This window comes from Squalius cephalus (assembly GCF_949319135.1).
Source record: "Squalius cephalus genome assembly, chromosome: 4".
Classification (NCBI taxonomy): Eukaryota; Metazoa; Chordata; class Actinopteri; order Cypriniformes; family Leuciscidae; genus Squalius; species Squalius cephalus.
The window spans coordinates 32788028-32802136 of NC_137125.1; the positions used below are offsets into that span (position 1 = coordinate 32788028).

Consider the following 14109-nt stretch of genomic DNA (forward strand, 5'->3'; position numbering starts at 1 on the left):
CACAGGATGTTACATGATCGTATATGAAGAATATTACAATCCCAGGAAGACTTTGAGTGCAATACATTCATATTACAGAAAAAAAACAATGACATCATTTTCTCAATCTAGAATGGTTAGCAATTTCAGTTTTAAACACTAATGATATTATACATGATATAAGGCACTAGTAAAGAAAGACATTTACATGAATAACCAGTTAAAATCATGTGCAAAGCAACAATGATAATTCAGTCATTGTATTCATACGATGTATCATGCATTATTGCTTACTATGAACAAATAACAGATGGATATAGTACTAAACTGTGCAACACTTTGCCCATATTTAATTATTTCTCACAACATTTCATAAATATATATTCATCTTATGTAATGAAGTGCTTGAGAATATGTTTCCCTTCTTTGCATAAACACACTTCATTTAAGATGGCGTATATAAATAAGGTGGTATTAAAGGAACATGTCCGAAATGTGGGGTTTTTTTTGCTTTGCACACAGTGTAGTTACATGTACATGCAGTCAACAGTCAGCAGAGATATGACAGAACATCTATGTACTATATAGCATGGAAATCACATGTGCTGATATCAGAGATGTGTAGGGAATGATATGAGTGTTATGAATGGAGAGTCACGTTTGAAGAATCATGCCATGATGTCATGGTTTACTAAACCCAGCAGCCTGTGTAAATATGTGACACTCTGCAAAACTGACAATACATCAACTCCAGCAGCATCCATAACCACAGGATAGAAGACACCAGGCTAATTGTGATATTTACGCTTTTCTAGATCAGAAACATCTGATTTAACACAGAATGTCTGTTACAGTCTGAGGGAAAAGATATTAATGCACTTTTCCTCACGTAAACCAACTTCAAAATAACAGCACTTCTTGATTATTAAAAATTATCTTTCATATTATCCACTTTATTTTTTAGCACGGAAGCAATTTCCTGTGAATGTCCAAGACTTACGATTCATTAGTCACAATAGAGTGCTGCAGGGATGATATATTTTTGTAGGCAAAAACCTATAAACGAGTTTTCTGAACTTTAGCACTTTCGATTCTATCGTCTTAAAGTCAATGGGTTTTATAAATGTTTTTTTGGGGGGGGGGTTAAATGCCTAAAATAAGGTCTGTAGTAAACAAACCATTTTACAAGTGAATTAATATACTAATCTTATGATTTTTAGAGAAAAGGTAAGCATGAAGGTCTAGCCCTAAACACAGTCACTGGGGGGTAAGCAGATCATATGAAAATGTTTGCATGAGATTGCACAAATTCATATGCGTTAGCCACCAATTTGCAAAAATGTATATGAATTGCCATGAGATTATGTTGGGTCAAAGATTTTTTCACATTTGATTCTAAACTCATCTACCCAGATAGCAAAAAATATCGGCACGGCTTCTTTTTGCCGCCGGCCCCAAGCTGTCGGCCATAGGTGCGCCCCGCTGGCGGCGATGAAACGTTTGCCGCCGAATACGTCACTCCCATTTCTTGCGAGATGCCGCCGGCGAACAGCCGCCGGGCCGCCGACTTCATTCTCTCTGGCGGTTGCCGCCGTCTAAACGAACCGCGGCCGGCTGGCGGCAAGCCGCTTTGAAATCGACCAGCCATGAGTGAAACTGACAGCATACTTTTCACATTTAAAGCGATTATAATATAATTATTATGTGAATTATATAAATTTTTGTTGTTGCTCCAAAGCCATTAGGGGTTATAACAGATTTGACTCTGATTCCATGATAAGGTTTAGGAAATTACATTTAAATTACTTTGAAACTCTGAAGCGATAATATGTAAAATATATAGAATTATTTTATTCACTTAAGGTGACAATTCTTTACATTTCTTTGATTTATGCACAATTTGAGATGCACCAATAGACCAAAAAGAATTCCTTTTGTAAAACTTACTTGGCAATAAATATCTTTCTGATTCTGATTAGTTTTTAAAATAAATATTTCATTCATGGTATGAACAATTTAGCAGAATAAATGGATGAAGTTAGATTTTTCACCAATGCTTGAAATCAGTGAACAGTGAAAGACATCTGCAACTTGGCCAAAATCTTGGGTTTGCTTTATATTTTTTTATTAATTTGCAACCATGGTAATAGCCTATCTATCATAAACATGAAAATCTCTGTTTTGACCTGAAGGATAAACTCAACGAAAAAGCTAAAATCTCCTCTGGTTTCACAGCTGCGCTGGAAGATTTGTGAAATATTTAGGAATATTTTGTCTGTGTAAATGTCGTTTTATGTCTTTCATTTTTTTCCAACCCTGGTTTTTTTTTTTTTTGACCTTTTACATGTATAAGGGATTAATTTGCAATTGCGACCTGTACAAATGTTTAAGAAAGTGTTAAAGTCCATGTAAAGGCAATGCAAAAAAATGCTAAAAAAAAAAAAAATCTAAACACATTAGAAATGTTAGAAATGTATTGCTTAAACACATTACAAAGACTGTGAACTGTGAAGTACTGAATTGTGGAGTTAGACTGTTTTATAGTTTTTCACCATTGTGTGTTCAGGATTTTTTTGGGCGGGGCTAAAACGGTGGCTCGATGACGCACTGGAGCCACTGAGGCTGGCCCCTCCCCAAACAATATAAGTAGAGCACATTCGCATCAGTTCACCGCGAGTTGCTGTCGACTACCATCATTTAAGTAAGTACATGGTTCCTTTTTGTTTAACGCAATATTATGTTTACATTGGTTTTAGTTTATCTTTGTAAAATCTGTAGTCATCTTTGTTCTTGCCTTACTAGTCAAGCTAAAGTAAGGCTAAAGTAAGCCTTGTTTACAAAGTTGCCGCCATGTTACAAATAACTTTCTGTAATAGCTAACGTTACTTAGTTTCTTCCAGCCGTTGAGTTTTTCTTTTCTTCTAAGATACGAATGTTTATACGAGTGTGAGTACGTATGTGTTTTAAGTTAGTTTTGGTCAGTCGAATTAACTACGTAACCAGTTCCTGAACTAGCTGCTAACAGTTACTTGTATGGACAATTATGCCGCCCCCCATGTGGTAATGTGGATCCAGCAGTAGGTAGCGAAATCTACGACAAGAAAGACAGATCAGTATAACTTGTGTTGTTTTCTAACTAAACAGAATGGTGTATATACCATTAGGTTGTTTTCATTAGGTTGTTTTCATTTGTTTGTTCCGACACGCACGCTGCTAGTCTAGTTCAGTGTTAGCTAACACATGCTGTTTCACCTTTTTTACACACTGAGTTCAAGCATGTTCTACATGTTGAAATGTATCTAGCTTCAGTAGGTAGCCAAAGCTTTACATCTAGAAAGACTAAGTTTAACTTCTGGTGTTTTCTTACACAATAACGTTGTATATAGGTTGTTTAAATGATTTTGTTTGTCTGAACAAATAGCTGCTAGTCCAGTAGCTAGAGTGGCTAGCAAGTGTTAGCTAACACATGCTGTTTTGCCTTTGTTACAGTACACACTGAGGTTAAGCAAAGTTGTTAGTTACGTACATGTAGAAATGTAACTAGCTACTGTAGGTAGCCAAAGCTTTACATTTGAAAAGACTAAGTATAACTTTTGGTGTTTTTTAACAAAGCAGAATGATGTATATAGGTTGTTTAAATTATTTTGTTTGTCAGATCAAAGTATGTTGCTAGTTCAGTTCACAGTGTAGCTACAGTGGCTAGCAAGTGTTAGCTAGCACGTGCTGTGCTGCTGTACTTTAGGATTATGATGAGTTATATTTATCTGAACTGCTGTACTTTTTATGTTTGAGAACAGTGCTGTGTTCACTTGAATCACTACACTGAATTAGTATTTTTTTTTTTTATTATTATAATTTTTTTATACAATTTCACTGTTCCACATTTGGCTGATCATCTTTTTCCCCTACAGCATAGCTACTGTATATTCCTAATGTTAACAATGTGGTTTTGTTCACATTTTCTTGCAGTTACCTTGACCGGAGCATTACTGATTAACTTCACACAAGAGACCTACTGTTGGACAATCGTTTTGGCTTTAAAGGTAAATGCATTGTTAGTCACAATGTCTAGTTACTGGGCCAAAAGGAGACGAATATTTAAAGGAGTTGAGAGGGACAAACAGGAAATTGCAGCTGCAAACGATGCTCTACTTGCTGTTATTCCTGACTTTGACCAAGTAAATCCTCCTGTTAATGAACATCAACATGGAATGGCTACAACAAGCCATGGACAAACTGTAATCCCTGAAGCACAGGAATTAACTGTTGATGAGGTATATGAACCTGGTGACATTTTTTCCTCAAGCACAGAAGATAGTGAAGAGGAAGAGGATTGCCTAAGGACACAATTGGCAGGCTGGGCTATTGACAACATGATCCCCCATGTGGCACTTGGTAAGCTTTTAACCATTTTGTCCAAGGATCATCCAACTCTTCCTAAAGACCCAAGAACCCTTCTGAAAACAGTGACTTGTGTTAAAACAACAGAACTCTCAGGTGGTGTATACCATCACTCTGGAATTGAAAGTGGAATACTATCACAGTTTTTAGTGTCTCCTGAATTGCAGAAGTTGACGTCAGTTTCAATGCAAGTTAATGTTGATGGACTTCCACTTTTCAAAAGCTCAAATGCCCAGTTCTGGCCAGTTCTTGGTTTAATGAGATATTTGGTGCGCTTCCAAACAGGTTCCAGCGTTGAAACGACGGACGATGACAAGAAGGGAAAGCGAAAGAGAATCTCAAATTCCAAGTACAGACCCCAGGCCTCTTCTGATGAAGAGGAGTCTAGACTTCCAGATGCACCAGCAGTGCTGTCGTTTCGACAACCTCTTTTGAGCTTTGAAAACATTGTTCCCGGTAACGAGGTTTCAGTGCTGCCAGATGCTCCAGAAGTTACATCGATTCCTGAAAACCAGGAAAATGTTGAGCCATCTGTAGACTTCAGAGCTGGTATGTAAAATGTATTGCTGTGATGCTTAATTTGTGATCCTGCCACTAAACTATACCCTTTGTAAGATTTTCAAATTTCAGTTTCCTCTTTCTCAGAACCAGGTTTCTCCCCGGTAATCCAGACTCCACTTCACAGAGCCAAGAGTTTGAGTACAAGTAAGTGATGTTATTTGTGACGTTTTTTTGTCTTGGAAACTATTGCTTCTATTTAAGACGAGGAATCCTTTTATTGATAATCTGTTTTTCATTAGGACACTTGACGGGTTACTCGCCGCAGCAGTTTCTGGATGAAAGCTGTCGAGGTGTGTTGTACATTCCATTAGCTTTGCAGAGTTCAATTATTGTTTTCTTTACTGAATATGCCATCTCTGCAGTGAAATTAAAGCTGTTATGTTTGTTCCCCCAGCTCGTCAAGTACTAAGCTTTACACCCCCAGCAGCAAATTTAACCTGCCAGCACATTGGTGAAAACACTGGAGGTATGTAAAACGTTACGCTAAACTAAGTGTTACATTTAAGTCCGATTCATTAAATGTATGCAATAACTTCAAACATATTTTTACGTCAATGATTATCAATAGGAGAAAGTCAGCGCTCCGTTATTGGCCCTTGGACTCCCCTGGCATCTCGTGTACAGCATGAAGTTTTCAGCTATGAAGGTATATTCTAGGCCTATGTCTTAATGTCCAGTGTTTTAACAATATTGAAAATAGTGCCTTTAGTTGTAGTTTTATTATTATTATTTTATGTAGATTTCCAGAGACTCCAGAATGAGAACCAAGCTCTGAGGGAGGAGAACCAAGCTCTGAGGGAGGAGAACCAAACCTTGAGGGAAAGCAATGCACGAGCAGGTGAGAACATGCACTCTTTCTTAAATGTACTTTTTTGTGTGTGATGTAGGTTCAAAATTACCATATGCCTTTCATTTCGTAGCTTCAGATGAAAGCGGCTCACTTCAAGAGCAGGTGAAGCAAGTTGGGACTATGTTGAAGACGTTTGCTCGCACTGGGCAATCAGGTACAACTTGCAAACAACACCTGTGGTTGTTCGTTTAATTCCCACTGGGGCTACCTGTACGTGTAGAAGACCTAGATATAAGTGTCATAGTTTAGTAGTTGAGGGACCAGGACTGACTACTTTATTCTTTTATTCTGGGAACCCCTGTAGGTGCAGATCAGACCCTAATGCTGCGACGTCTTGGAGAGTTTGGCGATGTTGTGCGTAGCATGGACAACAAAATGGACACTATGCTGCAACATTTCAGTGCTAATGTGTCTGTTGGAGAGTTGTCCCTGCCAGGGGATCTGTTACTCCCTCTACACACCCAGGAAGATTTGATGTTGCTTGACCACAGTTTGAGGCAGGATAAAGAGCTCCAGGACCGATTTGTAAGTGTGCTGCTTTCGTTTATAACACCGTAGGGTAATCTAAAAAGTCAAATTAAGATTGTACACTGCATATTTTTCAGTCTGAATCCACAGCCTGTCACATTTTATATTTATGTATGAGAAGCTTTAGAGAAATGTAATTTGTAACACTTTTTTTGGATTTTCAGCTTCGGTTTTTGGCTATCAAATGTGGGAGGGACCTAAAGACAACAGTGTGGCGAATGCTTCAGAGTATCTTCTCTAATCACCTTTCCATTAACACAACCTGGACTGGTGTAGGGGATAAAGTGTGTTTTAGAGACCTGTTCCTGAAGACCATTGTTCAAAGTAAGTTAGATATTTTTTTATATTTAAGTAGGTGTATGGCCCATTCAAATGAAATGACAGATCTGTATTTTCTACAGGGGCCATCCGGAAGAACCCGGCAACCCAGGATGCCACTGATGAGGCGCTCCAGGTTAATGTCATGCGTTACCTCAAAGGAGCATCTGACCGTGAAGGTGGAAAAAGGCGCCGCACAGCTGAGAGGGACCCACAGCCGACCCCTTAAGCCTAGGCTGACTACTGACACCCCAGCATCACTGACAACTGCAACACTTTCTTTATCCTGCAGTCAGTAACACCAAGAAGCCAGAAGTGCCAGACTACACTCACCCAATCCACACTGTTCACTTCACGGATGGTGAGGTTGTTTGTCCTTTTATACAGGCGCACGTGGATTCACTGAAGATATGAGAACTTGGCAACTTTTTTTTAAACTTAATAAAACTGTCTAGAAATCATTTGGATGGTTAAACAACCTGTTCTGGTGAAATTGGTGACTTTCCCCGCACCCCCCAGCGTTCCCAGGCGGAAAACCAACCTTGCAACTTGAGGTCTACCGTCCCGGCAAGATAGAAATTGGAAGTCTCGTGAGAAGCAAGAACGAGCAAGAAACACGAACTGCTTTACGGCAATTCAACATAAACACACACGCCCCCCTCAATACTAGCTAGAATTATACAGCGACGATGGATCATTCACATGTTCCAGCGAAACAACAAAAGAGACGGTTAGAGAAGAAATTACTAGAGTTGCCGAGTTCTGCTTTAATGTCAAAATGTACATATTACACCTGGTACATATTACACCTGGTATTCTGCACTTTCTTTGATACCAAAGATCTCAATTACTTCATACACAATTTGCTGCTTATTTCATTGTTACAGTGCTTAACTATTCTATTTTTAAATATAACTTGTAAATCCTAGATTATACCTCTAATACTTGATATATGCACATTATCTGGTACCAAATATTCTACTTACCGTGACTTTAGTATTGGCTTATTTCATTCCGTCAGTGCTTAACGATTCTATTATAGTTTGTAAATCCTATTTCATACCTGATATTTGATATTGCACATTAACTACTAGTAAAATTCTACTTTCATTCCATCAGTGTGCTTAACTGTTTTTCTATTAAAAATAGCTTGGAAATCCTATTTCATATCTCTGATACTTGATATTGCACATTACCTGGTACCAAATATTCTACTTACTGTGTTAACATTTGCTTTTTTCATTCCGTCACAGTGCTTAACTGTTATTCTATTGTTAAATGTAGCTTGTAAATCCTTGTGCCACAGGTCAGCATTGCAGTTATAATGGTCTGTTCTACTACTGTTTTTACCTCAGTATTTTTATAGATACATTTTATATATTTATATATACACCAAGTTTTGTTTATCACAGATACAAGAGACACAGATCTTATTGCAGCACAGTGTAAATATTGTGCCCTAGGTCAGCAATGCCATTATAATGGTAGGCTATATTCTTCTCCAGAGCTTTACTCTAAATTATTACCACTTATCCTATTGTTAGAAATGGCTTGTAAATGTGATGTTATACCTTGATTTATTTGGTATCCTGCACATTCTTTGGTACCAAATATCCTCATTACTTGTTATAATGTTTACTGGTAATTATTTTCACCCCAGAGCTGACCTCTTAATATTAACAATTATTGAAAGTGTTATAATGTACTTGTAAGGCTGATTTGTTTAACCAAAATTTTATTGGAAACCTGCATGTTCTTTAGTGTGTGTATTATTTTTATGTATAGGCTATATATATATATATATATATATATATATATATATGTAGGCTATATATATATTTTTTTGTTATTTATATTTCAGTGGTCTGACACATCTTGTTTAAATGACAGTTACTGTACTTTGAAATGTGGAATAAAAATGCCAAATGGATATTTGTCTGGTTTGAGCAATCATTATTCTTGATAAACTGCATGCTATAAATATTAAATATTATATATAGCCAGAATAAGTGGCGGCAGATCGCTCGAAAATAGCGCTTGCCTCCGGCGGGCCGCGGAAGGGCCGCCTTCAATATAAAGGCGGCGGAACGGTGGTTGGCCCGCGGGCCGGCCGCGGAACGAAGGCGGTAGGAAGGCGGCTGCCGCTTTTAAAAAGCGGCTGCCGCCGGCGGTGCGCCGTCCAACGTGTTTGCGATGTCGCCGTTCTGCCGCTTCTACTGCCGCCGGAGCGCCGACGGTGGGCCGCCGACTCATTGCTATCTGGGTACACTCTAGTCTGCTTTTACAGCTGCATTGTGTTTATAACCGTGCTCTTGCAAACTATTCTAAATCAAACTTTCAGGAGTTTTTATTTATTTATTATTTTTATAATTTTTTTTATAAAGACTGAAATAGTTGTCGGAAGTTATGCTACCATGGTGCAGTTTGTTTGTAGCCTACATTTAGCATTTTACTGATGGCGATTGTACAGTATTTAGACTTCAAAATACTTAAAAGCCGAGTCCATTTGTTGGTCACAAGGCATATTTTTTGTAGTAATCAAAAAGCTAATGGAAAAATCCTATTGGACTTGTGTACGAGTTGACCTACAAAAATACATCATCATTGCAGCACTCGACAGATAAATAACTAGAATAAGAAAGTGCAGTAAATGGTAAAACCATTTAAATAACAAACCAGTGTGCTTGTGATAACAATGATTAAAAAAATATGGTCACAAATACCAGTTTGCAATATCAAGTATCAAAACTAAATGTTTATGCAGCTAAAATAACTGAGAGTGACTGACCCCAGAAGCATCGACACAGTTAAAAATGTTAAAAAGTAAAAAATGGCTGTGCCTGCTCTTACGTTCAAAATAAGGTGGATACTACTTCTGTTATTTTAAAATGAGTTAAATAATTTTTACTAAACAGTCTTAGCTGATGAGTTCAACAGTAGTCAACTAGAAAATATCTATGAAATAATGTACAGTATAAATTCTAAAATTCTATTTCTTGTTTCCTAACTAGTGTTACACACCATGGCAATATCCAGGATGGTAGCTGCTAGCAGCAGTGTTAGCATCTGTCATTCATGTTAACAAAGTCAACAACTTAGCTTGGCTTAAATTCAAAGGGATCCAAACTTTTTTTAAAAATACTAAATAGGCATACCTCAAAATTTTTGAATAAATGTCACTCTGGCTTATTTGTGACTGTGGCACAGTTGTTTCTGGTGTCCCCTACCCTGGGGCCTCTTTTCATATAGATCATTGCAGTTTGGTAATGATAAAATGATTGTGTAAGTAAGTAAATGTTTGCATCACACCTCAATATCCAACCCGATCTCACGGCAATTCGTACGTATTTTACGAGTTGCCCAATTCGTATGAATTTGGACGAATTACCCACCCCTGAGCCCGCCCCTAATCCTACCCATCACTGGGGTTTAGACAAATCGTACGAGTGAGGTCATACGAATTCGTACAATTAGCTACCTCGTACTTACTCGTACGAATTGGTCGTGAGATAGCGTTGCAATATCACATCTACAGTAGTCACTGGACATTTGTTATTCAAAACAAATGAATAAAGCTGTTTTTCGCATGTTATATTGACATGATTATATCAACACACAAATATGAAATGATGGACCAAACATAATATTGATTTATAATTCACAAATGATTCGCTCAAGGCCTTTTTAATGATTGTTTATATATAAAAGTTTAAACTGTGTTGTACTACAAATTCTGAGAACCATTTTGAGTGATGACAGTGATTAAGTTAATTAAAATAAACTGTCCACAAAAATGAATCAATGCCAGTCATTACTGCTCTGTCTGTCCTATTTTTATCCAACAGGAATGTCCAATTTAGATGCAGAGAACAGATGATACACATTTATTTATCTAAACTAGCTTGTAAATGAAATGAAAGAGAAAATAATGGCAGTGTAAAGAAATCATTATCCAGCATCTTGAAGCTTCCACATGGAAGACCCCGGAGCATTGAAGCTTTCAGATGCACAGAGACAAGCCAAATGATGTCCTGGATGCTGGACATTCATTTGACATGATGCAGACATTCATACTGTATGTATGTGAGGTGAGAAGTCAGCATTTCAGGAGTTAAAATGGATGCAGTACATTTGTGCTTGTGAACAGACATGAGAATAATTCTTCATTTAAATAGGTTTATATACATTTCATCTATGGAAATATAATGTCATACAATCAGTATCATGATCATCATACGTAAGCTCTGTCACATTGCAACTTCCCATATTTTACCTAGGCCTAATAAAATATATTTAATTTTTTCCTATAAACTTCATAATCTTACACATCGCTATTATCAGAAAACAGGTTTAATACATTATTTAATTCTGATGAAGGGCATGTTAGGATGAATTTTTACTTGCTATCTATAGACTATTAGTTAGTGTCATATTTCTCCTGGACTTCTAGCATTGAGTACAAAGCCAGGATGGACAAAGCCAGAACAACACACATCCAACAATAAGGGGAAATGCAACATACTGTTTGCTCGAGTTGTTTCCAGAAATAAGGCTTGTGATCTGCTTGACGTAACTCAACACAGAGAGGTAAGCGCACAGTAAAACAGAGAGGTAGATGCTTTCAGTGATGGGTGATTCTGAAACTATAACAATAATCATAAAAGAATTAAAGACACAAACCTGCAGCAACATTTGTGCTTCAGTGTTTGTACTGCATAAAAGGAAAGGTGCCATAATCATGACAGAATTTCTACGTCTACACATTTCCTTTTCACTTTAGGTGAAAATAGAAAGAATATTGAAAATGATTTAGCAAAATTTTAAAAAGCTAGAAAAATAACATGTCACCAGTTTAACCGATTCCATTTTTATATAAAACCTAAAATACTTTAAAAAATAGATATTTAACAATGTTAACCTCAACAGTCAAGTAATTTGTTGTCATTGGTAGTTGTTCCCGCTGACTACTGAGTTTGTTGATCGAAACAATAAATAAAATAAACGAAAATGATAAATTAACAAAATAATCAAGATTTATTCCATTCCCAACTTTCTATGCATGCCATAATATGTTTTGGTATAGCACATGATCTGTAATGCTTAAACATGAAGTAGGCCTACTGCTGGTCTGAAGACATTTATGTATACATATTCACGTGTACGCACAAACTCACACACACCCGTCCCAGTAGCAATGTTGTTGTTTTGGGGGCAAATAAACATCAGGAAGCATCTCACAAATTGCTTGTGCATGTAATCTGTGATTTCAAGTAAATTGTTTCTACCTCAGTGCGCTTCAAAGCATCTTCTTTATCTTTATCACAATATCACTTTGTCCATGTTTCCTCGCGGTTAGATTCCACAGACAACGTGATCCATAATTCCTTAGATGGGGAAAAAAATGAATGCTTTTTAAATGCGAACGTGGAGTTTGTGTTGTCCCATGTAGTGCTGCTCTGGTGAAGGTTCATATTGTGCAGCTTATATATGCAGATCTGTAGGATGGAAAGTCCATATTCATGACTGTACCTGTAAATCAAAAGAGAACAGAACTCTTATCCAAATCAAAGTATATTGACAGAAGCACATTTCATTTACATTTACTAAAGAAATCCAATATTTCATTGACATTATGACACTTGTTTAAGGGGTAAAGTTTAGCTCCCACCGGTCAACCAGAGTTGTTTTTTTTTTTTTTATTAATTTTTTTTTTATAGAATTATTTAATTAAGTAAAAGATGTTAAAAGCTGTAGCTGCTACTTTATTTTAGCACGACTGGAACCCCAAGAAGGCAGGACCAGAACTATTGATTTTAGAATACATTATATCAACAGGCTTTATTGTAGAAAAGATGAAAACAGTTAATATATTAATATAGGGTTTCCCAAAGGGGGATTTATAGTGTAAAAATACAGGCAACACTTTATTTCAATGGTCGAAATAAAAATGAAATGCGTCAATCCTACATTAAATCTACTGTTTTATATTATATTATCTTACATTTACATTTACATTTATTCATTTAGCTGACGCTTTTATCCAAAGCGACTTACAATTGCTATACATGTCAGAGGTCGCACGCCTCTGGAGCAACTAGGGGTTAAGTGTCTTGCTCAGGGACACATTGGTGTCTCACAGTGGATTCGAACCCGGGTCTCTCACACCAAAGGCTTGTGTCTTATCCACTGCGCCATGATAACCCCCTGGTTATGGTGTCCTTTTTCATTTCATTCAGTATTTACACTAAATCATTGAAAAAATAGGAAGTTAAGTGGGAAGCAGTAACAACACTGACAGTAACATCATGTTCAGTAATGGCAGCACTGACAATAAAAATACTGGCAGTAATGGCACCAACAGTAACACCATGACAGTAATAACATCTACAGTAAAACCTTCAATAGCAACACTACTATTATCAATACAATTATCAATTTCTATAATTCAAATGAGTTAAATTCAGAGGTGGACAGTAACAAAGTACATTTACTTGAGTACTGTACTTAACTACACTTTTTGACTATCTGTACTTTACTTGAGTATTGTTTTTTTTCTGGAAACTTTTTACTTTAACTTCACTACATTTGAAAGACAAATATCGTACTTTTTACTCCACTACATTTTTGCCAAAGTCCTTGAGTAGAAAGTAGTAATGTCAGTCAGGGGATGATTTATTTATTTTTTCATCTCTAAAACGTGATTGTTTTTTTTGTTTTTTTTTGCAGGTGACAGACAGTCTATCAGTAATCACTCATGTAGGGTCACATGTCGTGAGGTTCAGCGATTTCCCATCATTTTCTTTGAACACTATTCAACTGGTGGCAAAATGGATGAAAACAGATCCTCGGCGCAGTGTGCGCATCCATGAAAAATAGGTCTTTCTGTTTTGATGTTTGTTAAAGTAGTATTGATGTTGGGAAGTTTTACAGCTATGGTTTTGTAGCTGGGTTCAAATGTGCATGAGAGGATACACATATGTGTACTTCTTTTGTTGGGGTGGTAGGAGTGTTAAATAAAAAAAATAAGATGATTATGGCTGTCTTTTTTTGTCAATTCAGTTGTTTAATTTCTGTAGGTTTTATAACATTCTAAAAGCTCTTAATTCCACAGATACTACTAAATGGTAGGTATATTTACTAGGTTGCTTCAGAGGCATAAGGTACTAGTATTACATCTACTTATTACATAAGTATTACATATAACAATGCAACAATAATAAAACAATGCATTGACATTTACTTTTTATACTTAAGTACTTCTGTACTTTTACTTTAGTAAAAATTGGTCTTTACAACTGTCACTTGTAAAGGAGTAATATTTGACCAGTAGTATCTGTACTTTCACTCAAGTAAAGAAGTTGTGTACTTTATCCACCTTTGGTTAAATTATTGTTAGGCTGTGTAAACTAGGTCACCCGATGCACTAGTTACATCATAAGACCATAATTTTACACCATAATGTAATATAACAT

At 36.6% G+C, this 14109-nt stretch overlaps 1 protein-coding gene across 1 annotated transcript; it reads left to right on the forward strand.

The window, feature by feature from the left end:
• The first annotated feature begins 2319 nt into the window (after window positions 1–2319).
• On the forward strand, window positions 2320–7798 carry LOC307157935 (uncharacterized protein). Its single transcript, XM_079869928.1, has 10 exons — window positions 2320–4929; window positions 5026–5085; window positions 5181–5231; window positions 5336–5407; window positions 5510–5587; window positions 5681–5779; window positions 5862–5945; window positions 6096–6316; window positions 6484–6643; window positions 6721–7798. Exons 1-10 carry the CDS (start codon window positions 3912–3914, stop codon window positions 6864–6866), a joined length of 1989 nt encoding a protein of 662 aa, XP_079726054.1. The 5' UTR covers window positions 2320–3911; the 3' UTR covers window positions 6867–7798.
• Window positions 7799–14109: the final 6311 nt, after the last annotated feature.

What these genes read in the sequence shown, in the direction of transcription:
- LOC307157935 (XM_079869928.1), top strand. Translation starts at nt 3,912, where the DNA reads ATGTTAACAATGTGGTTTTGTTCACATTTTCTTGCAGTTACCTTGACC. An exon ending in AAGAGCTCCAGGACCGATTT is followed by an intron (nt 6,317 to 6,483) that starts GTAAGTGTGCTG and finishes TTGGATTTTCAG; the next exon opens with CTTCGGTTTTTGGCTATCAA. An exon ending in CCTGAAGACCATTGTTCAAA is followed by an intron (nt 6,644 to 6,720) that starts GTAAGTTAGATA and finishes TATTTTCTACAG; the next exon opens with GGGCCATCCGGAAGAACCCG.